General features: G+C 28.2%; 1 protein-coding gene across 1 annotated transcript in view; it reads right to left on the reverse strand.

The window, feature by feature from the left end:
- Window positions 1-13081: 13081 nt before the first annotated feature.
- LOC126751014 (probable serine/threonine-protein kinase DDB_G0267686) overlaps window positions 13082-26667 on the reverse strand; it is a 166702-nt gene continuing 153116 nt past the window's right edge. Inside the window, 5 exon segments of the mRNA XM_050460903.1 lie at window positions 13082-13276; window positions 19087-20122; window positions 21781-22118; window positions 22235-22434; window positions 25664-25805. Of these exon segments, the coding sequence (XP_050316860.1) occupies window positions 13250-13276; window positions 19087-20122; window positions 21781-22118; window positions 22235-22434; window positions 25664-25805 (1743 nt within the window). The 3' untranslated portion in view covers window positions 13082-13249.

Here is a 26667-nt window from a genome sequence, read left to right on the forward strand (position 1 = left end):
TTCATAGAAAATATGCAATTTTTTGCAAATCAAAAAATATCGCATAAAACATCATTTCCGCATAGTGAAATTGTTATTTTTAAAAAAAGCTTTTTCTTCAATATTTTAACATAATTTTTATACACTAAATTTTGAAGTTCAATTTAATAGCGTGTATTATATTTTTCTGTGTGCTCTTTTGCTAGCTTCACGCACTTTACCGTTGTACATTTCTAATAGCATACGCGCTCTTTACGCTCCATTAAGTAAACAATTATTTTCTTATGGTTGTAATATTTTTTTTTTTGTATTTTTTTCTCATTTTTGAATGCAACAATACGTTTAAACTCACAATATTACAATATTTCCGCTAAATATTTGTTTACTTTTATATTATTTAAAATATCATTATTTTGCAAATTTGCATTACTTGCAGCTGTCATTATTATATTAATGTTTATAATAATTTTTTTTTTGCTTTCACTTTGTATTTTCCATTAGTTTTGCTTCAATATTTCAATATTTTGTTTGTATTGTATGTATGTATAAAGAACAAGGCTTGTATTTTACTTCAATAATTTGTATGTAGGTTTTATGTTTCTATGATTTGAATGCAAATATATATTTAAGCACATAAGTAATTTTCAATATGAATGTAGTTACTTTCTTCGAAAATTGAATAGCAAGCGCAAGAAATAATTTATGTTCAGACGTATGTATGTGTGTATGTATAAGTCTTTTACAAAATATTTAGAAAAAAAAAACATTTTTTGTATTTTGCTGCAAGTTTGAGCACATTTTGCATTATTTGCTGATTGGAATCGAGTTGGAAATTTAGAAAATGTTGCTTTCACCTTAATTTTACTTGCAGGCGGGCAACCGCGCAAAAGCTCTTATGAAAAAAATGTATCTATGAAAGCTTTAGAATTGATTGTAAACTTGTTGCTTAATGAATGAACTTATTATTAGATATCTTGTTGTATAGCTTTATTTCTTATTTTAATAAATTATTTTTTAATAATGCGTAAATTTGTAAAAATTTTCAAATGTTGCTATGATAATGTACTGAGTTTTTTTTTTTTTGCTTTTTTGTTGCTTCAAATACATATGCATCAGCACGTATACATATGTATGTATGTATCAATACATATTTTCATAGAAACAAAAACAAATCTCAAAAAACATAAGAAAATGCTTGTATAATAAACAACTGTAATTGATATATAAAGTAATTGATACTATACATGCTGCAACTGTCTGTATGTAGCATACATATGTCAATGTCATAATAATGTTGAGTAGACATTTGCAACATTGCGCAATATATATTTAATTAAATATCAATATCGTATATGTAGAATGTATAGATGCTAATATTATTAAAACTTTTTGCCATTTCCATTTACTTGTGTAAGTATTTATGTATGTATGTATGTATACAAGTGTAAGTATATTATAGTAATTATACTCTCATATTTTGTTATCGGGCACGAATTTGATATGTTTTCAAGTATTTCCATGTATTCACTTATGTTTTGCGGCCTAGTCAATGCTGCATTTTCATAATTTTTTTCACTAAATTATTTTGACGAAGTTTCTCGCACCCAGTACTGCCTAAAAGCTAAAGATTCAGTTTTTTTTCATATATATAATTAATAAGTATTATTCACTTTAATTTTGTATATTGTAATATAATATATTAGTCATATTTAATAATTTGCTTTGCATAATAAACTTTTTATGCACTCTTTTTACTATAAGTTTTTGTCAAATTTGTCTACTTAAATTTAACACTAAAATACATTTACACGTTGTGATGTGTAATAGTTTTTATTGTTTGTTGTTATTTTTTATTATATATATTATTTTATTACTTATAATTGATTTTTATTAGTTTAAATATTTTTTTATTATTTGTTATATTTAATATTTTTTTTATATTTTTTTTATTTATAATTGATTTTTATTAATTAAAATATTTTTTTTTCATTAGTTGTTATATGTAATATTTGTGTTAAAAAATTTATTAATAATAAATTTAACAATAAAATTAAATTAATTGTTTTTATATATATATTATTTCTTAATTATTTATTTTTATTTAATTTTTTTTTAATTTATTATACGAAAAATGTGTTAATATATTTTTTTTACTATTTAAAATTTATTATTATTACTATTATTTTTATTATAACTATTGTTATTATTATTATTATTGTTATTATTAACAATAAGATTAAATTAATTGTTTTTATTTAATTTATGATTTAATTATTTTTTCATTTTATTTTTTTGTTTGTTATTAAAAATTTTTTTTAATATAATTCTTTGACTATTTAAAATTTGTTATTATTATTTTTATTATTATTTTTGTCTTTTTTATTACAACTATTATTATTATTATTACCATTTTTACAATATTTCCCATAACAAAATGTTTTTGTAGCAAATATTACACACCTTCAGCGTTTTCAGTTCGCTATATTGTTATTCTGTCTATTATTATTATTCATTTCATATGAATTTAATTTAATTTGAGGTTTCAAAAATTATTTAAATTTTTTTTCGAAATTTTTATTTTGTTATGAATAAAACTTTTATTTCAATAATCTATGCTTTTTTTGTTTGCTGTTAAATTGCATTAATTGTTTTTGTTTACAAATTTGTTGCATTGTATGTATGTATATTTTCCAAATGGCTTATGCAAAAATTTCACTAATTCAAAATTCGTTTCATTAAGGTTTTTCATTTAATTTAGCAATTTAATATATACTAAATACGAGTATATTTTTCTCATTATAAATATGTATGTATGATGTTATCAGGAGAAAAACAAAAACAAAATTTATTAAATCGAGGCAGAAATGTAAAAGCTAATACAAACAAAAATATTTAAAATTTCTAAGCAATAAAGTATAAAAAAATAATATTAATTATGATACTAAGTTACACCGTAAAAGAATTCTGAAAAAATCTAAAAATCTGAAGCTCAACATAACCTTTGTCATAAGAAGTTTGGTTATAATTGCTTCAAAGTAGTAAGCAAAAATAAGCCAGTTAAATTAAAATACTTGCCATAAAACACGCCATGGCGAAAAATATTTACTCAGCTGCGTTAAAATTTAAACAAAAACTATTATAAATTTAAAAAATAATTCGAAAAATATTTCTTACTCTAAAAAGTTTAAACTTTTTTCTAGAAACGGTTCTCTTTTAAAAGCAGATACTAATCAATAGACAAAATAATTACTCTGAAACTAGTAACTTAAAGTGACATATTTCACACCTTGCTGATTGGCAACTGAACTTTAACTTTATCCGCATTTTCAGGAAGAACTAAACTGCATTTTAAAATTAAATTTTATTTTCCTTGAAATATGTACATTTAATCGGAACTACGAACACGAATTAAGTGTTCGGTTTATTGTTTTGCAAGTTTAGTGGCGATTTTCGTTTTGTTAACGAAAGTATTTTTTGAAACCATAAACTCGTGTTTAAGACCATATTGGTGTTTAACGTTAAGAAAAGCGCAGTACGAATGCTGCTTCGCCTTAAAACCCAACCGTTTTCATGGTTAATGCAGACAAAACTCTATTTTGTAAGAAACTTAAGTCATGTTCTTGAAATATTTAACCACTTTGTTAAACTTTTACACATGGAATATGAGACATTAGACTCAGTTTCTAAGAGCTCCACATTAAATCACTTGGTTGTAGTTATGAATACAAAATTCTCGAAGCAACGGTAAAGTATTGTAAAATACTTAGAGTGTCAAAACATTTAATTTTCCGCTATGAAATACTAAAGCATGGCCATTTCCATCAAAGTCGGTTGGGGTCAATTTGACTCCAGTTTTTATTCGATAAAGAACTGTCAGCTTTCATTTCAGCACAGAAAATCTTCTTAAATCGGCTAAAAGCTATCAGCTGTCAGCTGTCATTTCAGCAACAGAAACTGCAAATGACGGATTAATTTGCTATAAAACCAGCTCAAAACTCCTTTGGTAATAACTTTTCGCTGCTTGCTCCGAAAACGTGCACTGCGCAAAATAGTGCTCGTAAGTCCTTACAATTTTATTTAGTTTTATTTTTTAATCCTTTTCAGTTGGACCGTTATGAAAATAATTGTTACAAATTAAAATAAAACAACCAAATAATTTTATTTTGAACGAACAAAAAATATTTATTAATACAGAGAGAATTAATTACGTTTAGTTATTTAAGGAGCTTCATAAGCAAAGGCATACCACACACACACACGCATACGCACACAATTGTTCTCGGTGCGCGTGTGCATATGTGGCATTAACATAAATAATTATATAATTATAAGTTTACGGCATGATAAGGCAATCAATGAGCGCTCGAAATTGGAAACGAAAATAATTTAGTTAAACATTTATGCAAAGTTTGTTGTATGCACTTTTGTCGCAGTATGTGTATGTTTGTATGTTTTGTAAGCAGTTTCCAATTATACGCATAACATTTTATTTTATTTTTAATTTTTAATTTTTACTTGTTTGAAATTCCCTTAAATTTACGTTTATTACATATTTTATACAATATATGTATGTATATATGTATACACTGTAAATTATTTATTTAATGTATTCCCTAATAATTTATTATGTTTATTACGCATTAATGCATAAAAATACCTGCTATTTTGTTTTCCATCATCTGCAGCACAACGCTCTCATTATTTTTTTATTTTTTGTTGTTTTTTTTTTTACTTTTTAATATAATTTTAATTACGAAATTGCTTCACTTTACATACTCACACACTGTGGTCAGTAGTTTCTTTACAATAATTGTTTTAAGTATAACTAAATTTTTATTTATCATATCATATTTTGTTTTTGTTTTTTTTGGTAACTGCTTCCTTTCACTATAAATGTATAATGTATGTGTATGCATGCTGATTGAGTTAATTTATATGCCTTTGCGCTAGATTTCTGCATATATGTATGCCTACATACTTGTATGTAGTCGCACTTCCGGTTCCGGTAAATATTATTTCATACCCATTTCATGTATAAATAAATGAAAACAATAAATATTTTAAAAGTTTCCTCAGCGTCTATTATATAAGTATGTATAAGTATATTTAATTATTTTCTTGCTTTTTGTTTTCGTTTCTGTTTTTTTATATTTTTACTCTTTTCGCTAGATTCTGCTACTTTACTTATGTATTTCTTATATGTATGCGCATTCACTGCAATGTAAAAGTTGTTAATTTTTGCTGATATGTATTTGTTGTTTTTGTGTTTTAATTTAATAGTTAATTGATTTCATTTCACAAAACTTGCATCTGGCATCCACCGCTGCATGCCTTCCATTCCTGTCTAAATGTTCTTGTTGTTCTTGCTGTTTTTTTGTAATTTTTTCTTTAGTTAATTTTCGCACAATTTACACGCTTGTATTGTATGCATGCACTGCAGCTGTATTTTATTAGTTAATTACCGCTTATATCTACAGTTTAAAACTTAATCTTGCTAAGCGTCTTCACGGCGGCATTTGTTCTGACCTTTTTGACCCTTAAAAAATGTAAAATTGCTGGTTCAAAGATATGTTTATTGGTTTTGTAATTGTAATCGCCGCTTTAACGACTTTTTGTTTGGTAATTTGCTTTCGTGTTTCCTTGGTTTCGCGTCTTACTTTTCATATATGCCTTTTCTGAACCTGCGCTTGGCTGTCTTTTTTTCGCTTCTACTGTTTTGGTTTGTCTTTTCTTTGTATCTTCATGCTTGGTTAATCATAGTCGAATGTTGGTAATATATATTTTTATATGTATTTATATGTATGTATATAAGTATATAACGTTAAAGTAATTTCAATTAAAATTTATATTAGCTTCTTTACTTTACTTTGATTTTATTTATATAAATATTAAAAGTATTAAAAATAAAAAAAAATAAAACAGGCGCTTCGAAAAATTTGGTGATTTATGTATTTTTGAAGCGGGAAACAGCTCAGCTTATAGATGTGTTAATATATAATAAATATTTCAACAAATAATTTTAAGAAAAATTTAATATAATATAAATAAAAAAACTTTAAAATAAAAATTTAATTCGAAAAACTATTATACTCTGTAGCAAGATGTTGCAAGAGTATAAAAATAGTAAAATCAAGTACATAAATTAAAAAGAAAAAGATTGTACGATTTGTGAAAGAAAAAAAATCAATAAAAAAAATTAAACTAAAAAAAATATTTTAAACTAAACAAAGTATAAAGAATTAAATAACCTAGAACAAGATAGCTGTATTATAATAAAATTAAAGAAAATCAATAAAATTAAAAAAAAATATAAAATGTTTGAGTTTAAAGAAAAAAATACAATAATAAAGTACAATAGAATAAAATTTTAAATTATATTGAATAAACAAAACAATAAAAAATAGAATTTAATTAAAAGCGTAATACTATGAAATAAAAAACAAATAAAATAAAATATTAATTAAAATTAATTAGATAAAATAAAATAAAATAAAATGAATTAAATAAAGTAAAGTAAAATAAAATCAAATAACATAAAGTAAAGCAATATGCGCATATTTTAGTTGCAATAAAATAAAATGAAAAATTAAAACAATTTAATCAAATTTAAATAAAATAAAGTACGATAGAAAAAAGGAAAATATAATAAAATTAAATTAAAATGAAGAAGCATAAAAAATATAATAAATATATTAAATAAAAATTACAATTTAATTAATTAAACAAAATTAAATAATTAAAATTAAAATTAAATTAAATTTTTTAAATTAATAAACATTTTAATTAAATAAATTACAATTTGAAATTAAAAATTTAAATATTAAATCGTAATTTAATTAATTTAAATGTTAATTAATTTTATAAACATTTAAAGTTAAAAAATTAATTTAATAAACATTTAATTGATTAATTTAATAAACATTTAAATTAATTAAATTACGATTTAATTTTAAAAAATTAGTTTAATAAACATTTAAAATAATTAAATTACAATTTGAAATTAAAAATTTAAAAATTAAATCGTAATTTAATTAACTTAAATGTTAATTAATTTAAAAAATTACATTGTAATTTTTAAATTTAATTTATTAATTTTAAATTTTTCTAATTTTATTTAAATCAAAAAAAATTTAATTTAATTGTAATTTTTTAAATTTAATTTGGTTTATTTTATTTCTTTTTTTAATTTTTTTAATTAAAAAAATTAAACAATTCTGCTACTGAATTTAAATTAAATAAAATAGTATTAAATTCAAAAAAAAAAAATTTTTAATTAAAAAAAATTAAACAATTCTGCTACTGAATTTAAATTAAATAAAATAGTATGAAATTCAAAAAAATAATAAAATAACATAAAAACATGTTTACTTCAAAATGTTGCCACAAATACGCGTGTTCTTTTCTGTATTGCTTGCCACCGAAACGAGCACTGTGCCGCATGCCACTATTATATTTAACGGTGAATATATTTATGCCATCTTGTGTCTGCTTAACAGTTACGCTGTCATTAACAGTTATTATTTAACTGTTATTTTATAATTACCACTAAATTACTACTTTGATATATACTAAACACTTACCGATTTTATAATTTTTATGCGTAAAATACTTGTCTCAATTTGTCATTGATTTTAGTTAAAATGACACACTTACATATGCAACATTTAAAAGTGTACATTTATGAATAACAATTGAATTATGACATTTTAGTATGGGTTTCACGCTATCATATAAATTTCTGCATACACGCTATTGCTAAAATTTCGAAAATAATAACGGCTTACTCTCGAAAAATTTCACGCTTAACTAGTTTTTAAATATGTTTACAAACACTCGTACTTGTATGTATGTTTTGTTTTGTGTTTTTTTTCATAATAATAATTACTTTTAGAGTTTGGAAAAAAGGCGCAATGTATGATATGCATTTAGTAGTCAGTTGACTTCTTCGGCGACGCGAGCGGTCGTGGAAAAAGACTTTGTCTCATAGCTAATTAGTTAGTAGTATCTGTTATTACAACTATTACTTTTATTTATTAATTATGAATAACCGTTATCAATTCACCGTTACATACTTAGGTGTGTATGCAGCACAAGTGGCCGTTTGGTTGCTTCATATCGAAACGCTGCAAATCACCAAAATTTCTAGCCGTACAACAAAAACAAATAAACTAAGTTAAACTATAATTAAGCTTTTGAAATACATATTAACAAAATATTATTGGACGGAATATGCATATGCCGACTAATATGTATACAAACTATTTACTTGCATGTATATATGTGTGTATGTATGAGTAGCTTGATTTATTTGCGTATATGCAACTTGCATTTTGTTGTAATATTTTTTTGCATAATTTCTTTGAAGTTTTATTGCCAGTTCAAACTGAATTAAATACCGCTAACGGTAAAGCTAAAACCATAATTTCGCTTAGTGCGAGTTCTCTACACTTTTTTGTTTAAATGTATAGCGTTTACGGTAATTTATGCTGATATTTTTGTATAAGTTTGTATGCTCATATTTAGGTAGGTATGTTTGCAAGATAACACTATATATGTATATGTACATATATATATATATATATGTATGTTAGTATATAAGTTTTGATATAATTTTAACCATTTGAATTTGCTTTGGTATGTCTAGTACTAAACTAAGAAACAGTAAATTATATAATAGATCAATTAATTAATACAAAAAATTGCAATAAATGTTATATAATATATATAGATATAATATATATTTAATTTTTGTTTAACGCTTTTTGTTTGTTTTAGTAAGGACAACTTTGGTAATGAAAAACACATAAAAATTCTACTTTAAAAATACTTTTTTTTTGTTGTTTTTTAGTTTGTAACTTAAGAATGTTTTGAAAATTAGTATGCACAAATATACATATTACACTTGTTTATATATGCCTTTCATATATTATGAATGCGTATATATGTATGCTTATATATGCGGTACATTTTTATATCAACATCGTCTAAAACAACATTACAAATAATCAGCATTATCATCAGCAGCATTATTTGCATTCGATTAGCAATATATATATGTATGTATATGATGTATGTAATTATATATGCAATGCATCAACGCTTGATTTGATATAGATTTGCGCTGGCAAATAAGGTCGTGTTCACAATGGCGTAGTTTTGGGAGAGATGCGGCGAGTAAGTTAGGTTTGCGGTTGAAGAAAAATTATGTTAAAAAATTTTGAAATTTTTAATTTTGCTACATACAAAATACAATTATATTTTGAAAAAAGTTGTTTTAGCTTGCGTTTGAGTTTAATATGTTAACATTTTATAAATTTGATCAAAGTTTTTAAATAAGTTTTAATATTTTTTTTCTTAATTTTTAAAATAATTTTGTAAAACAATTTTTAAATAACTTTGAAACATCTTTAAACATTTTTTTGGTATTACTAAAACGATATTTTAATAATTATTAATATTTTAAAAATATTTAAGATTTTATAACAAAATTTAAATAATAATATTTAAAAGAATAGTTATTGAAATATTGTAATTAATATATAGTAAAATATTTTTTTTATATTAAATATTTTTAAAATATTATTAATTATTAATAACAATATTTTAATAATTATTAATAATTTAGAAATACTTAATATAAACCTTAATTTATTATTTAAAAAAAAATTTCAATAATTATTATTATTATAAAAACATTTAAATAATAATTAATTATTTTAAAATAATATTTTTTATAAATTTTAAATAATTTTGTAAGTAATGTTTTAAAAATACTAAAAAATTATTAAACAAAAAATTAAAAAATATTTCAAAATTATTAAAAACATTATTAAAAAAAATATTATTGATATGAAAAAAAAAATTATTAAAAATTATATAAAGCTATTAGGAAATTAAAAAATTTCAAAATACTTTTAAATAAATTTTTGTAAAATTATATAAAACTACTAAGAAATGAAAAAAATTTCAAAATATTTTTAAATAAATTTTTTTTAAATTATTTAAAGCTATTAAGAAAATAAAAAAATTTCGAAATATTTTTAAATATATGTATATATTTTTTTTAATTATATAAAACTATTAAGAAATTAAAAAAATTTCAAAATATTTTTAAATAATTTTAAAGTATTTCTTTGTAATTTTTAAATGTTTTTAAATAATTTTCTAATAAACCTTTCTATTTCCCAGTTTCTTCGACCATTGCGTGCCACAACTCATGTTGCTACGAGTCAATTGACCTTTCTTTTTTGTTGCATATTGTTCTCTAATTCACTCTATTTCACATGCTTGCCTAGATTTCATCTACGGCTCTCTCTACCTATTTGCTTTACGCTTCATTTAATTATTTATTATTATTTTTATTTTTACTTACATCAGTATAAACTTTTACACTACGCAAGATGATATGTCATGATATATATATTTTTTTAAATTAAAATTTACGCCATTTGTAATTCCCGTTATTTTTTTTATTTAACTGTATACTTGCGTATTTATGCATGCTTTTGCATTTATGTTTGCTTTAACTGCTGTCATAAATTTAGGTTTTGGTTTCAGTTTTCAGTCACGATTACTTTATCCAATGTACATATATTTGTATGTTTGTGTATGTCGCCTTCGCTTTCATTGCTAGCTGTCAGCTGCGATTTTCACCTGTCAGTTAGTGGTAGCTGTATCTAGTTGCTGTTGTTGTTTTTGTTTATTTTTTATAAATTGGGCGGAAGTTAGTTTTTAATAAGTATATGTGTATGTAAGTAGTTGTTTTATAGTCCTAGAAGAAAATCGCTATGTTTGCTTTGTTCTGTAGTCTGCAGCCAGGTTGCATAAAAGTTTTGGTTATGAATAACGGCTAAAGTGGTAGAAAAGCGTTTGTTTTGTAAAGTATAAGTAGTATACAAGTTTCGTTTTCCGTTTAGTTAGTATGTTAGCTCATTGTTCGATATCCGCATATATTGTGTTGTTTTTTGTTTCTATTGGGTCATTTCGTTACTTTTTTATCATTCAGCTGCCAGCATCACGCTTACTATCTGCTGAACTGCGACTAATTTCAGCGCAGTCTACTCTCAAGCCTTAATGGCGTTCAGACAGCGCCTTAATTTAGTCAATTAGCAAACTGTCAGCAGTCATACCTATTTTCGGCCGCTTTAAGTGTTGTTCGTAAGCACTTAATATTCGGCTCGTACGCTACTCTGTTGCTTGATTTAAACAGGCTTTGTTATGTATATTTTTGTTTAGAAAATCAATAATTTTGTGTTTTTTTTTTAGTTTTACTTAAGCAATTCGGAAACCTTATGATTTGTTGGTAGTTTCATTTGTTTTTCATTTTTTCATTGTTAAATGTCATTTTTTTGTATTTATTTATGTCTCATGTAGCCTACTTTTTGTTATTGTTTTTCTTATTATTTTTTTGCCTATTGTTTATTTGTAACTCTAACTCTAGTTTGCTTTTTATCAAAATTTCTACATGCTTTACTGCAATTATGCGCACTACTCAGCAGTTTCTGTATTTTTTTCCAATAATTATTCCATCGTGTTTTTATGGCAATAATAAAGGTTATAATTTTATAGCTCAATGCATTTAAAAATTTATGATATTTGGGATTCTCCAATTTGTTTTGTTTTTGCAATTTGTTATTTTTTACTTTTGTAATAATTTTTAATAATTATGTTTTTTTTATATATAATTCTAGAAAGAGAGCTATGTAAAGGGCACATTCGGTTAAGCTATAAATAGTTCTTTATTATTTATGTACTTTTAATTTAATTTTCTTTTATGACAATAAGTTTTTAGTACATATTTCTATATCTTTATGATTAAAGTCAATTTTCGTATTTTAATTATACAATTATTTTTGGTTATTGTTAGCAATAAAATGCATTTAAATTTAAAAATATCTCAAAAAATTGCATATATTCTTTTTAAGAAGAGACAAAATAAGCAATTGATGTCTAATATTATCAATTCCTTTTGAGAAAATAAATTTTTGGATTTGAAAATTAAAAATTAATATTTTAAAAATTTGAATATTATTAGAGGTGCAAGTATTGAAAAAAATAAAAAAATTTTTTTGTAGTAAACTTGGCAAAAATAAAAAAAAATTTAATAAATTACAAAAATTACAAAAAATTAAAAAAAAAAATAATTTAAAAAGTATTTTTAATAATTAAAAAAAAAACGCATATATAGTATATATTAAATAATAAAAAAAAAAAAATAATTAAAAAAAATTAACAGTTTTGCAATTAAAAAAATATTATATTTAAAAAAAATTATTAAAAAGTTCATAAAAATTACAGAAAATATTTAAATTTTAAAAAATTGCAAATGACTTTTACTTAGTGTTTTCATACAGATATTTCTTTGAAATTGCTTTAATTTTTTTAACTGTCATATGTTTCCAAATTGTACTACACTATGCACACACACATAGCAGTTTAGTACATATGTATGTGTTTGTAAGTATTTTACTATTTACTATCATATCTCATTTATGTATAATTACTTATATTTGGTATGCTTTTCTTAGATATTTTCTAAATATGCTGTTTTCCTCCACGCGCGTGGCATGACAAGTCTGTTGCCTGCTGCGCTTCGTACGCTTGTTACACTTACACTCTCGCTTTAGCCCCTGTTGCATGCTGTATAAACTCAAACTGTCACTGATTTTCATGCAATTGGTTGTATTTGTTGCTAGTGTTACTGTTGTTGCTGTTTCTTTTACTCCCACAGGCAAGCTTGGTGAACGTATTTTACGCTTGTTGTTATTGTTGTTGTTGCATTTATCGGCATTTACACTAGTAACTGTAGTTGCCATCGATGATGTTGTCGTACTATGCCGCGATATGTGTTGTTGCCGGCAAAACGTAGGAGTAGATGCCAGCTGCCGCTGCCGCTCCTGGCGTGGCACCCGAAATCAGTGTTGTTGGTATGTGATGGGTGGCGGCTAATGTGGCGGCGGCAGCTGCTGCGTAATGTTGTTGTTGCTGCTGCTGCTGGTGTTGTTGGTGGTGGTGGTGGTGATTAAGATGCGTTGAAAGAGTCGCTGCGTTTGTTTGTTGCTGTTGTTGTTGCTGCTGTTGGTAGTGCGTTGTATAATGCTGATGTTGTTGCGTTTGTTGCTGCTGCTGCTGCAGTTGTTGTTGTTGTTGTTGCTGCTGCTGCTGCTGTTGATGCTGATGTGCTGCCGCTGCTGTTGTAACGGGTCAAGTCGGTGTTGTCATTAAAAATTGATGATGTTGCAAGTCGCGTTCGGCCTTTTTATTCAATAAATCATGCCTTGATTCCATACCCGCTCCTCTGTAAAATGAAATGGTGTCGATTTAAAACCAAATGCTAGTGGAATATTTTCTATTATTTATAAGCAATTTTGTAGTTAGACTGTGTGTGTTAGTAGAGCTTTTGAAGCGCTAAGCTGGAACTATGTACAGTTATATGTGGAGTTGAATTTTTGAATTATTAATATATTATTATAAATACGTAGATATATATATATATATTTATGCCAATATAAGTAGATATAGGAACTAAAAAAAATAATAATAACAAAGCTTTTTTCGCAATATGTGCTTTTATGGTGAGTTTTTGCTAATATTTATATGCTTTGCGCCATATTTTATACCACATGCAAGCTTTATATATAAATATTGTCTTATAAAAAATATAATTTTAGTGAAAATTTATTAAACTTATTAAAAAGAAGATTTGGTTCTTTTTATGAATATCGATATATGTATGTATGCGTCTTGAATACTAAATCACTTAATAAAGAAGTATTACAAGTATCTGTAAAAAAGTTTCTGAGACGAACAAGCAAGGGAACGCGAACATATTCAAAGCTAGTTCATAACAGCCGATGGACTTTATAAGAATCTTTATTAAAGCAGAAATGCTATCTAAAGTTCATGCCTAACAAGTACCGATTACTCTTACAGGCAAGCTTTTTATCTTTGTAGGTAGTTGGGATAGATTAACTTTTATTCCACACCATACTATATTATTATATTATAAAAATTTCTTTATAACATTTAGTGCTCATTAGCATTAAATCTTATTTTTCTAATTTTCAACAAGTTTTTAAAAGCGTTTTGAAAGCGCTTATTATAATTATTGAATCAACTCTTGAAAAAAGCTTTATGAAAGTCAATTAGAAAGCTCTATATTTTCGAAAGTGAGTCGGCGAGTTTTCTTTTTAGATTTTCTGTTACAAAATATCTTAAGAATTATATAAATTCTGTAATATTTCTAAAAATCTTCTTATTCATGGTTGTAATTTATTAAGCTTGTGCCAATAACGACGTTGACCTATTTCGTTCATTTATGCTATTTTAGATTTTTTTTTTCAATATTTCAGAGTACATATTTTTACTCTCTACCGACTATGAAGTGAGCGTTAAAATACATTTTCACGAAATGGGCAGCACTTTGTATTATTAGTGTATTTTTAGTGAAAAGCTAATAGTAAGTGCTATTTCCAACATTATATGGGTGGTGTAAAGTTCACAAAGTGAGCCATCAGTGCAATATGTGAAAAACGTAGACAAGCAGAACAACAACGCAGGTGGTTATGTGCTAATGAGTGCCTGTTACCCAGTAGGAAAATATTAATAACAAGTAAGAGCTAAGTTTGGGTACAACCGAACATTCCATATTCTTGCAACTTTCAGGGATTAAAGCCGCCATGAGAGTACCTTTAGGTACATACGGCTTGTTAGTTATATTTGGTCTAGGGCGAGTTTTCACCCGAATTTATTCATTCAAAGCACAAATATGCACCGATATAAGAAAAACAGGATCTCACATATTGACCGCAATGTGCGGTATAAAGTCACCCCGAAGTTCGAACATCCTTTTGTTAAGTATATGGGGGCCAAGGGAAGTATTGATCCGATTCGACCCATTTTTGACACACAGACTACTATCAGGACCGTATTCTTTCTGAATTTAATTTATATATCTCACACATTGACCAATATTTTCAATCAAAAGTCAACTGTAAGTACTGGGATCCAAATATTCGGTACCTAGGGGCTTGGACAGTTTTAGTTGTATTTGAACAATTTTGGTCATAAGGTTCCATATACTAAATGAATTATTGGTGCAAAGTTTTATCCCGTTATATTAAGGGACTACACCAGAGTAACGCATGAAAAATTATACGATTTTCTTGAATTTTTTTAAAAGAAAGTACTCGACCGAATGTTTCGAAGTTCATTGCACATAAAAAGGTATATTTTCAGCTAGATTTTAAGATTTTTTTTAACAAAAATGTTGAAAAATAACGGAGTTGTGTGCTGTCTTCGGAGGTGCAAAAAACAAAGGGTCCCAACTGCTGACATGATTTCTACCGAATGAGTTGCAGAGGGAAAAAAATTCAAAAAGGTTATTGAAGTTGAAGGTAATTCCTATCAAAAATTAAGAAAAATTCGTTTTTGAGGCTAAAAATGGTAGTTTTTTATGCCATATTGACAATTTACAACCAATCAAAAAGATCGTAGGTCATTGTATAGTAAATGTAGACAACAATACTCAGTTTTAATTTAAAGTCAGGATGTCAGCTCCTTAATATCTTCCTGATTGTTGTACTGGAAAGTGAACGAACGAACGAATCGAGGGAACTTAGAACGGTGTTATATGGGAAGAAGGCGTGGCTGTAGAATTTGAGAATAATGTCCCGCAGCAAATTTGGTTGCAATCGGTTGAGCGTATCTCGAGATATGTGATTTCACATAAAAGTGGGCGGTGCCACGCCAAACGTCAATTTTTGACACCGGCTTTGCTGTAATGATTTTCGATTAGAAAACTTAGTTTGCATAATTAGTCAACATTTTCTAACAACCATGTAACATTATTTGGGTTTTCGTTACCTCAACCGTCAAACCGAAATTCAACAAAATTTCCTACAGGGTATGCGCATATAACTTTATGCAGCTTTTTGCATGTATGCCACTTAAACTATTAAACTTGTTTATCGTAATTCGCGCTATCGCTGAGTAAGCACTCCGGTCTCACCCCGCGCTTGGCCAAAGTTTCACCTTTTGCGCAAATTGATTGCGACACCCAAGGGACGAGGGCGCTGCCGCCATGCCAATATGGTAGCGAAATATGTATGTACATACGTCTATTTGCACGAGTAATGCTGGAAATTTTACTGTCTAGCGGTTTTCTACACTTTGCACTTTTTACTTTTTTCACAAGCGGCAAGCTGCATACACACTAACTTAAACACTATACATTTTCCACACGCCTCAGCGTTAAATCTATGGTATGTGTGGCATGTGTATGTGTGTTTGTGAACTGTTGGTTTGTGGTGAAACCACAATCATAACAATTGAGCGCCGCTGTGGCCGAACCCAGAAGGGTTAACTGCCGCCATGAATATATGTCTGCACATACATACATATGTGTGCATGTATGTATGGGTGTGTGGCAATATAGCGCAGGCGACGAGGCGCTGCTAAGTCAGCTAAGAATCTATCGGTGTAAATGCAAACAAACGCGCGTGCGGCAAAAGGTATGGGGCGCACAAACTTGCTGCATTTTTTATAAACTTTTTGTGCAAATTGAAAAACAAATTTATATGGTACCTACTTTGGTATTTTAAAAACGTATCAAACATAAAATAGCGGTAAAGTGGTAAAATGCTTGTAAATGCGTGTGCACACTACAGGTTAACGCTGTTGGCCATTAGCGGCGTTTCTTTAGTGCACACATATACTAGTTGCTCGGTGTTATTTGTATTAAGTGCATACTTTCAGGCGTTGCAGCGTCGTTATTTTTATTTTATTTTATCTGTGTGTATTTATTTAACGCCATAAAGGAATTGCTCGCATTTACGTTTCGACTTAGTGCCGATGGTTATGAGCGTAGCGTTTGGTTCGCTCTACCTCTGCGTAGCGAATTTAAATCAGCAGACGTTGCAGAGGCAAATTAGTGAGGTGGTAGGTGTGCGGCACATTAGCATTCCAATTACTTGCGTTACCGAGGACTTTAGGTGTAGTTGCAAAGTCAAGCGTTGGAAGAAATATGGTTGAATAAGGGAATGTTTTTGTTTTAGAAATTTGCTTTTTGAAAAGGAATGGAAAAACGTGTACATGGAACATTTTTCAAAAATATAATTTTTTGTTTTGCTTTTTTAATTCCGATTTCACATTAGACCTACTATGTAAGTACTTTTTGGTACAAAAAACGCCTGCGACAATTAACTCAATAATAGCATCATCTGTGTCCTTTTCAGAGATATTTTTTTCGCAGTGTATTACGTTTCTGGTTGCAATCGAATAATGAAGCCCAGAAAGCATAAAGACATCGTCGATATTTTGGGTAACAGCAAAGAATGCTTCGTTGAAATAAGGCGACTAAATTACGCACGAGAATCAAGTAAAATACAAAGTACGAAGCCAGGCATTTTTGGATTTCATAAAGGTTTCCAAAATCCGTTTAATGTGTTGAACACAGTGAGGAATATTGTGAAAGACAATATCCATGGATAATATAGGTTATTTGAAAAAGTCTTTTCGTATTTAGATGTCGTTGCAGTTGTATATCTCCAGTGCTAGCAATCACATTGGGTCATACCATACAGTGTTGGAAAGCTGAGATCTTAAGCTTTATTAAACCAAAAAAAAAAAAAAAAAAAAAAATTCGGGGAAGTTGGAAAAAAGTTACAGCTGTTCAAAAATGCGTGAAAATAACGAAGAAAATCGTTATATTTTGAAATTTTTGTATAAAAAAGGTAAGAATGCCAAGCAAACCACCAATGAAAATTGTGAAGTTTATGGAGACGATGCTATATCAGTTCGTGTTCGCTCGCTGCTATACTGGAAATTTCGAAATTTCGATTTACACTGATGGAATAATGTCTCTAGAGAAAAAATGGCAAAAAGTGGTCGGCCAAAATTGTACGTATTTGTTTATTTATTTATTAGTATAAGTAAAAAAAAATTAAGTTGAAATTCGATTAGAAATACGAAAAGACTTTTTCGACTACCCAATATAAATATAACCACCTGACCGTCTAACTGGCCTATTTCTTCTATATTAAAACCTTAGAGACCTATCAACTGGTTGAGCATTTCGATGAAATAGTGCTTCAGTGCCTCGTCATTTACAGCATATACTTTTTTTAATGCCACGTGCAATATAACAATCTAAATTACATTAGATATTCAGTTGAAAGCATTGTTGCAAAATATTGGTCCTCTCACCGAATATCTTTCTGAAAATTTTATCAGTTGAAGAATTCGCTCGAATTGTTATGGAATTTTCAGTTCTCTAAAAAACGTGCTTACTAAAGAAAACAATAGAAGAGGAATAATGTTTTAGGACCGAGGAGAGCGGGACTTGATGCTTTGAATAGTTGGAAAAACGAAGAAGCAAATGGATAAGCTAGACAAAATAGTTTATGCAGTATTATCCCGTTCACATATAACTTTCATCGCGCTGCTTGACAGCTCATAAGTTGAAAACGCAGCGAAGAAGGCTAGGGTAAGTCTTAATGGACGCTTCCGTACTTTTCTCCATCTAAAATAATTGAAAGGTTTTCTAGGGTTGAATCTAATTATAATCTCTCAGAGTATTTTTGTTTTCCAAAGATGGACCCTCAGCTGCTTAGAAGAGCTCTTAAGCCCAAAAAACGGGCTAGATAATGATGTATAAGTTCTTAAATGTTATAAGGCGTATCTGGAAGCAATTCGGCTAACTGTTTATGCGGTTGTGAAATCCAATACAGTTAAGTTATGAGTAAAGCTGTTAATATTTCTTTATTATATAGCAAAACTTTATATTAAATACCAAAAGTAATAAAAGTAGAAATTATTCCTTGTAAAATTGTGGATTAAGTATTTTTTTAATTTTTACGCAAAAATAATTTGGCATATATAAAAATATGAATATACATGTGTGGAATATTTCTAACAATAATGCAGAAGAAAATACTTTGCATAACTCGAAATGCTAATAAAGTGAGTAAGCCTTGATAAATATCGCTAAATAATTAAAAATTATTGTAATAGGCAAGCATTCAAAGAAAAACTAATGCGAAACACTAAAAACTAAAGATAATTATGTAGTGAAAGTCATCGAAGTGACCCTCGATAACCAATACGTACGTCTCTAAAGAGATGATTTTGGTGCTGAGTTGGATGAAGTTGGTGCTGTAGTGAGTTTACAACAACAGTAGGCGGTGGTAGTGCGGTAGAACGATTGTGCACAATATTATTGTTATTACTGTAAATGTTATTGTTATTGTTATTATTGATATTAATGCCGTTATTATTATTATTTAGATTAGTAGTGCTGGTGGTGTTGTTCAAATTGTTCGTGCTGTTGGTGCTAGTAAAAATGGTGGCCAACGATGGACCCACTGCTGACATGGCCTGCAAACCGCCGCCAGCTGCTGGATAGGCAACAGCCGTTGCATTGCCACCATTTGCGGTGATAAAATGCTGGGCCGGCAAGATGGCCTGCTGTTGCACAACGCCGGCCGTTTGTAATAGTGCTTGGTGTTGTTGTTGTTGTTGCTGCTGCACTTGTTGTTGTATTGCCTGTTGTTGCTGCTGCTGCTGTTGTTGCTGCTGTGCATATCCATTCAAGATGATCAGCTGTGGCTGTGGCGGCTGATTGCTGATAACCGTCATAGCCGTGCCGGCGGGGCTGAGGGCCGTCAAATTGTTCGCCGAGAGCAATTGTGTGGCGTTCATGACATTGGCCACCTTCTGCATAGCCAATGCTTCATTGCTGTTGTTGTTGTTGTTGATATTGTTGTGGCTGTTGTTGTTGTGCTTGGCACTGCCACCGCCGGTGGAAGTGTCATTGATCATTTTGGTTTTAGCAAATTCTATGCGTATCGAACCGCGGTCGGAGGATAGTAAATATTTACCCTGCAATTGCTGCATTGCTGTTGCAGCGCTAACGGTATCTTTGAACTCAATAAACGCAACGGGATGGTTGGCATTGCTGCTGCTGTTACTGTTGTTGTTGCCAGCTCCGTGATAATTAGCTATGGCTGTTGCATTAGAATTGGTAGAAGTGGTGCTTGTGTTGGTGGCATTGGTGATGGTGGAAGTAGTAGTAGTAGTAGTAGAAGTAGAAGTGAGATTGTGCGAACCTTTTGTGTGCATTCGGAGGCGACAAAAGCCAGGCATACTGTGTGTGTGCAATTGTTCAATATTTAAGTAACAAATTATACATATTTGTAAATACAATAAATATATATATATGTATGCTTGGTAGTATATGCATGTAAGTAAATAGTAGTACTGCTGTAATAGTTTAATTTATTTTACAGATATATATCATGTATTATATATATTTAATTTTTATACGAATGAAGAGAGTTCTGTGTATGAAAGGAATAAAGTCTCAAAAGGTATGTGATTGTGGTTATTATGTTTGCGTATATGCATTATAATTATAATGAGAGTATGTGTATAGCTTTTGATTTTTTATTAATTTCCGTGAAAGTAGGCTGAAGTGCATAACAAAACGAAGCTATAGTACCCTTCTCAAATAAAGAAGTTTTCATGTAACAAATGGACTGTGATCGCTCAGTTTGTCTGCCGGCAGTATAATATAGTGATCCGTTCGGTGAAAATTTTTCAGACATTGTAACGTTGCCTTAAGGATTAATTAATCCCAAATTTCGTGGTGATATCTCTTTAAGTAAAAAAGCTTTTCTTACAAAACCTTAATTTTGACCCGTCGGTTTGTATGGCAGCTATATAATATAATGATCCGACCTAAAATATTTCTTCCAATATTGTAGCATTGCTTTAGGCAGTAATGTATGACAAATTTCGCGATGATATCTCATTAAATGAAAAAGTTTTCCATACAAGAACTTAATTTTGATCAGTACGTTTGTATGGCAGCTATATAAAATAATCATCTCATCTGAAAGATTTCTTCAGAGAGTGCATCATTGTCTTGGACAAGAGTTTATGACAAATTTCGCGAATATATTTTGGCAAATATACAAGATTTCCCTACGATCACTTTATTTTGATACTTCAGTTTGTATGACAGCTATATGATATAGTGGTCCGATATCAGTGGTTCCAACAACTGCGTAGCTTCTTGCCCAGGAAAGAACGTGTGCAAAGTTTCAGAGCGATATCTCATCTCTATCTTATCACTGAAGGATAAGCTGAGCATTAAAAGGGACACAGTCTACGCTATGAGGTAAGCAAAGCTCTGTTTAAATGCCAAATATTTTCAGGTGGTGTTCAAGAAACTATTCCAACGAACTCAAAATTATTATATTTTAGAACCAAATCAGCAATACACATACTTATATAAATAAATTATCAGTACATACATAGTACATGTCAAAAGAAAGTATACAAAATCATTTACTAATGTTCTGAGTTCATTGAATTCCGAATTTGTGTTTTAATCCAGACTGCGAGAAGTCTTAGCTTAGCATGAAGAGTCTATACTTTCTTCTCACATATACTATCACTGGTGTACGTGGTAGAATGGTGAATTTTAGATATTCGATTGGTGCTTGTGATTTTATTTAACAGTATATGTATGGTACTTTAGTCTTATGAAATAAGTAATGCTTACTGTTAGTAGAACACTTTTTACAGTTATGTTGCAAATATAATTTATCAATGTGCGATTTTATGTATTGTGATAATTCATGTAAATTTAATTTGTTATTAACCAAATTGAATTGAATGTGCAGGTGAAGACATACTTTCAATAGGAAAGGATGAAATCAAAAGACGCTCAAATATTTGGCACGAAACTCAAGTTGTTACAAAAATTATTATTGAAGTGGAAAACTCTCTGTCACTCACCTGGAAAAGACCTCTTTGAGTTCATGCTCGGACACGAATTGCCCCAAATTGGCCACAAACAATGTCGAGCAGGGCGCGTTCGCAGCTAATGGTGGATTTGATGGGTGTGCTGGATTATTCGAGGAACCAACTGGACTCGCCAAAGCGGGGCTGGATAAAAAATGATGATGTGCTGTATGACCGGCTGGTGGCGGTCCCGGTGGGCCAGTGGCGGCTGTGCCCGGCGGTAAACCAGCAGCAGCAGCGGCAGCAGCAGCTGCAGCAGCGGACATATGCATAGCTGTTGGATGTAATGTTGTTGCTTGTTGATGATGTTGCGTCATAGCGGTCATTTGAGTCTGAGTGAGTGTAAATTTGTGAGTAGATGGAAAAAAATGCGATTACTTATGATAAATCGTTGAAAGTTGTATCGGCTGATATATCAATACGGTGTAGTGTTAGCTGTTATACTCACTTGATGCATAGGCTGTTCGATAACTTTATCTGTATTTAGTCAGAGGTAAGAGCGTACCGGCACCTGCGGATGTAGAGCTGGATGCACTAGTGTGGCATGCTGTAATGCAGCTGCACCGGGTAATTCAGCGGCGGCTGCCGAATATGCTAACGGATGATGCCATAATTCCGGGCCGCCTGGAAAGAATGGTCCACCCAAATCTAAGTGTTGTGCAGAAAGAGAGAAATTGTTTTTTGTTAGAGAACAATAACGCTTCGGTGCAAACGAATGGAAAGCAACTAAACGTAGAATATGCGAAATAGTGGAAGAAACCAAAAAGAGAATTGTTCATGTTTTATATATGCACAGTTGAAATAACTTTTTGTTTTTGTTTTTGTAAAGATATAAATATTTTTTAATTTTAATTTTTTTTTAATATATTCTATTGATTAATTTTAAAATTTCTTATTGGTTATTGACAATTGCGTGGGAGCTTGATAAAAGGTAGAATACATGACAAGAGCGCATTTAATCGATTGAAGCTCGAATTTCGCAGCTTCTGTCGTTTTTGGAAAATACTAAAGTATTCGATAGCTATTACACATCATTCTTAACTGCTTCAGATAATTGGGTTGTTTTTTGAATAATTTTAAGCAATGCGCAAAATTCTTTAACTTATAAATTGACGGCAATATTTTTTAATTTGATCAAAAGTTTATTGTTATGTTAAAAACACGGAAGCTAGAACAATATCCGAATTAAGTAATAAGGATTTATTTTTCTTAAAGCACTAACTGTTTTATCCTGGTAAAAACTCATATTTTTTCAGCTCAAAGAAAGCTTTCCAATATTAAAACAAAATCAATTCTATTGGTCGTTGTTACGATTTTCTTAATTTTTAAAATGTTTGGTTAAAAAAATCTTTTGTATAAAATTTATTTTCGAGTTCGTTTCTTAAGTCTTTTGTTTTGAAGCACATTATAAATAATAACAGATTCACCATTTCTCTGTTCGCTCAGTTTCAACTCTACTCTCTTTAAAAAATAACTGAGGAGAGCCACAACAAACTGCAATTTAAAGTCGCCTAAAATTTTGCTTTTATGCTTTCAATTTGACTGTTTGAAGCCTATTTCATTCATGCCAGTTGTTCGTTCGAATCGACCTTTTCAAATTTTCATGCAATCGAAAACAGCTTATATAGTATAACTCTAATTTGAAAACATTGCTAAACTATTCATTTTTGACTGTAACTTCCGAATATTCATATGCTAAATCAAATCATCCCTGATGATGTCGAAGTTTGCTTTGTTATAATGGAGAAAAATTTAAATAATTATGTAATTATTTAGTATAATATAAAATATTTAAGTTATATTAATTAAAAATACATTTTCTTTTTAATTTTAATTTTAAAATTGTTTAAGTTTAAATTTTGAGTTTAATTGCAATTAAGTTTCGGTATAATATTTTTAAAAATTTAAATTTAAATTAAATTAATATTTTTTATTTTAAATAATATATTATAATTTTTTTTTTAATTTTTTTAATTTTATTTTTATTTTTAGTTTTAATTTTAATTTAAGTTTTAAACTTAATTTTAAATTAAGTGTCGATATAATTTTTTTATTTTCGATATGATTCTAATATTGTTTAATTTTTGATTTTAGCCTTAAATTTTAATTTTAATTCTAATTTTACTTTTATCTTTAACTTTGATTTTAATTTTAATTAGTTCCAATTTTAATTTTAATTTTAGTTATAACGTTGACTTTAATTTAAATTGTACTCTAATTTTATATTTTAATTTTAGCTTTAGCTTTAACATTTCAAGTTTTAATTTAATTTTAAATTAATTTTAATTTGAACTTTAACTTTAACTCTAATTTTTATTTTAGTTTTAATTTTAATTTTTATTTTAATTTTTATTTTTATTTAATTTCTTAATGGAATTTTGATTTGAATTTAAATTTAAATAAAAATTTGAAACAAAATTTAAATTTAAATTTTAATTTTAATTGTATTTTTATTTTAATTTTAATTTTGATTTGAGTTTTATCTTTTACTTTAATTTTAACTTTCTTTCAGTTCTAATTTAATTTTAATTTTTGTTTTAACATTTCTTTTATTTTAATGTAAATTTTAATTTAATTTTTAATTTTAATTTTAGTTTCAATTTTTATTTTAATATTGATTTTAACCTTAACTCTAATTTTTATTTTAGTTTTAATTTAAATTTTATTTTAATTTAATTTTTTAATGGAATTTTGATTTGAATTTAAATTTAAATAAAAATTTTAAATATAATTTAAATTTAATTTTAAAATATTTTAATTTTACTTTTGAATTGCTAAATGGCTACACTAAATGCAGTTAAAACACGAAATTTCAGCGCTAACTGCAAATTTAACCGATTTTTAACCGAAAAAATTAATTAAATGAATTAAATTAAATTAAATTATTTTGTAATTGTAATAACTTCATATAAATCCGGCACATCTGTCCCAGAATTGAAATTTCAACATAATGAAATTGTTTACACGCGCAGAGACTCTCGTCAGTAGAAGAAAAAACTATTGTAAAATGAGTTGAGAGCGCTAAAATTCACGCTGTATCTAATTATAATGGAATGTTAATTGCAATCACTGTGTTCTTGTACGAATTTGCATATAATTGTATGTGTTTGTGTATTTGTGTGTGGGTGTGTTTCATATGCAGATATTCGGTGTAACAGCTGCGGGCAGCTTTTGTGACTGTGTTGTTTTCATATTGTGACGGTATCAGTGGCGATTGTGATGGTTGTGGTCGTGATGGTGGTGGGTGGCGTTTATTGATGACATACCACGTGGTGAAATCAGTGCAAAAAACATTTTGCTTGGGGCTTGAATATTGATTTATCTCAAAATAACAGGGAAACTTATTTTCATAACAATTAAATTTTTGTTTACATTTCTCACTTAAATCTTATGTAGGTGCTCTAAAGCAGTTTTGTTGTTGGGAGAATGTGTTATTTCCATTTAATTTGAATTTATTGTATTTTCAATTCATATAAATATGGGAAATTAATTAAGTGCGCTTTTGTCATAGAATTCAGTAAACAATGTTATATATAGTTATAAGTTTGTTTTTGTACAACAACAACATACTATATGTAATTAATATTTTTATACTTAAAAAATACACAGAAAGCAGTTGAAATCAACAGAAATTTCTTTAAATAAAAATAAATAAATAATAAAATAAGTAAATGAAAAATGCAAAGTAAATATAAGAAAGCTCTAATAGTCAAAGCACTACAAATATAATAAACACATATATACAAAATTAAAAGCAGAAAAATAAAAATTTGCATTTAACATTTGATTGCTTAACATCTTTTTGCTATTTTGATTTTGACTTTTTGCTTAATGTTTTTTTTTTTGATTTTTGATTTTTCAAACATTCTTTACTTACGTCCAGTGAGTGGGTGCATCAATGCAGGATGTGAGGCTGTTGTCGCTGTATTGGGCTGTGGTTTGGGTTTGCTCACTTTCGTGTTACTCTTGGCGAATTCCAAGCGAATTGTTTGGGGCATATCGGGATCGAAACGTACACCCTGCTGCAAATGAGCGAGTACGACGGATAGTAATCGATTTTGCAGTTATTTTGTAATCATATATTTCAATCTTTCTATTTGCAATATACTTATTCAAAGTTCATTGTTAAGCAAAAAATCCAATATATTTAATAAAACAACAAATTTCATGTAAAGTAAACTGTTTTGTTCACAAAGTTTATACGAAATTCGCGCGAAATTCTCTTGCGACAACTCAAAAATCTATTACGAGATTTTTCGTTTGTAGTTTAGAAATTATTTTCTTTATGCAAATTGAATTTAACTATGTACTTTTACCGTATCGACTGGCAGTTTCGATTTGAGACGCGTCAATTCGCCAAAAATATGTCATAATAACATTTTATCTAGCTCAAAAACTTTCGTGTGTGTTTTATAAACAGAAATTGGGTTAAAAATATGCTACAAAAGGCACAAGTAGGATGAAATTGGCGTAAATATATAAACTAATCATTTTTTTTTTTTAATTCATTGGAGGCATATAGCTATATTGTTGTAACTGCTTGTATTTTAATGAGAGTGTGGAAGTGGTGGGAGCTTTTAAAAGCTATAGAGCTTTAATTGTTTTTATTCAACGCGTTTAACTGTTTGTGTATTGATGAATGTGTTAGGCAGATTCACTTTTATTAAATGCCTTGATGAGTTATATTTGTATAAAATATCTCAAATCTCTATGTTGAAGCCAATTGACAAAATTGATAAGCTTACGCTTAGCTCATACTAATTTTGAACCTTCTAAAACTTTCACTCACTTTTTTTTTATATTATTTTACTACTAATGATAAGCTTTCACTCTTTTATTTTAGTCTCTTAAAAATTTTTAAAAGAAAGCTTCCACAAATTT

This window comes from Bactrocera neohumeralis, chromosome 2 (genome assembly GCF_024586455.1).
Source record: "Bactrocera neohumeralis isolate Rockhampton chromosome 2, APGP_CSIRO_Bneo_wtdbg2-racon-allhic-juicebox.fasta_v2, whole genome shotgun sequence".
Taxonomy (NCBI): Eukaryota; Metazoa; Arthropoda; class Insecta; order Diptera; family Tephritidae; genus Bactrocera; species Bactrocera neohumeralis.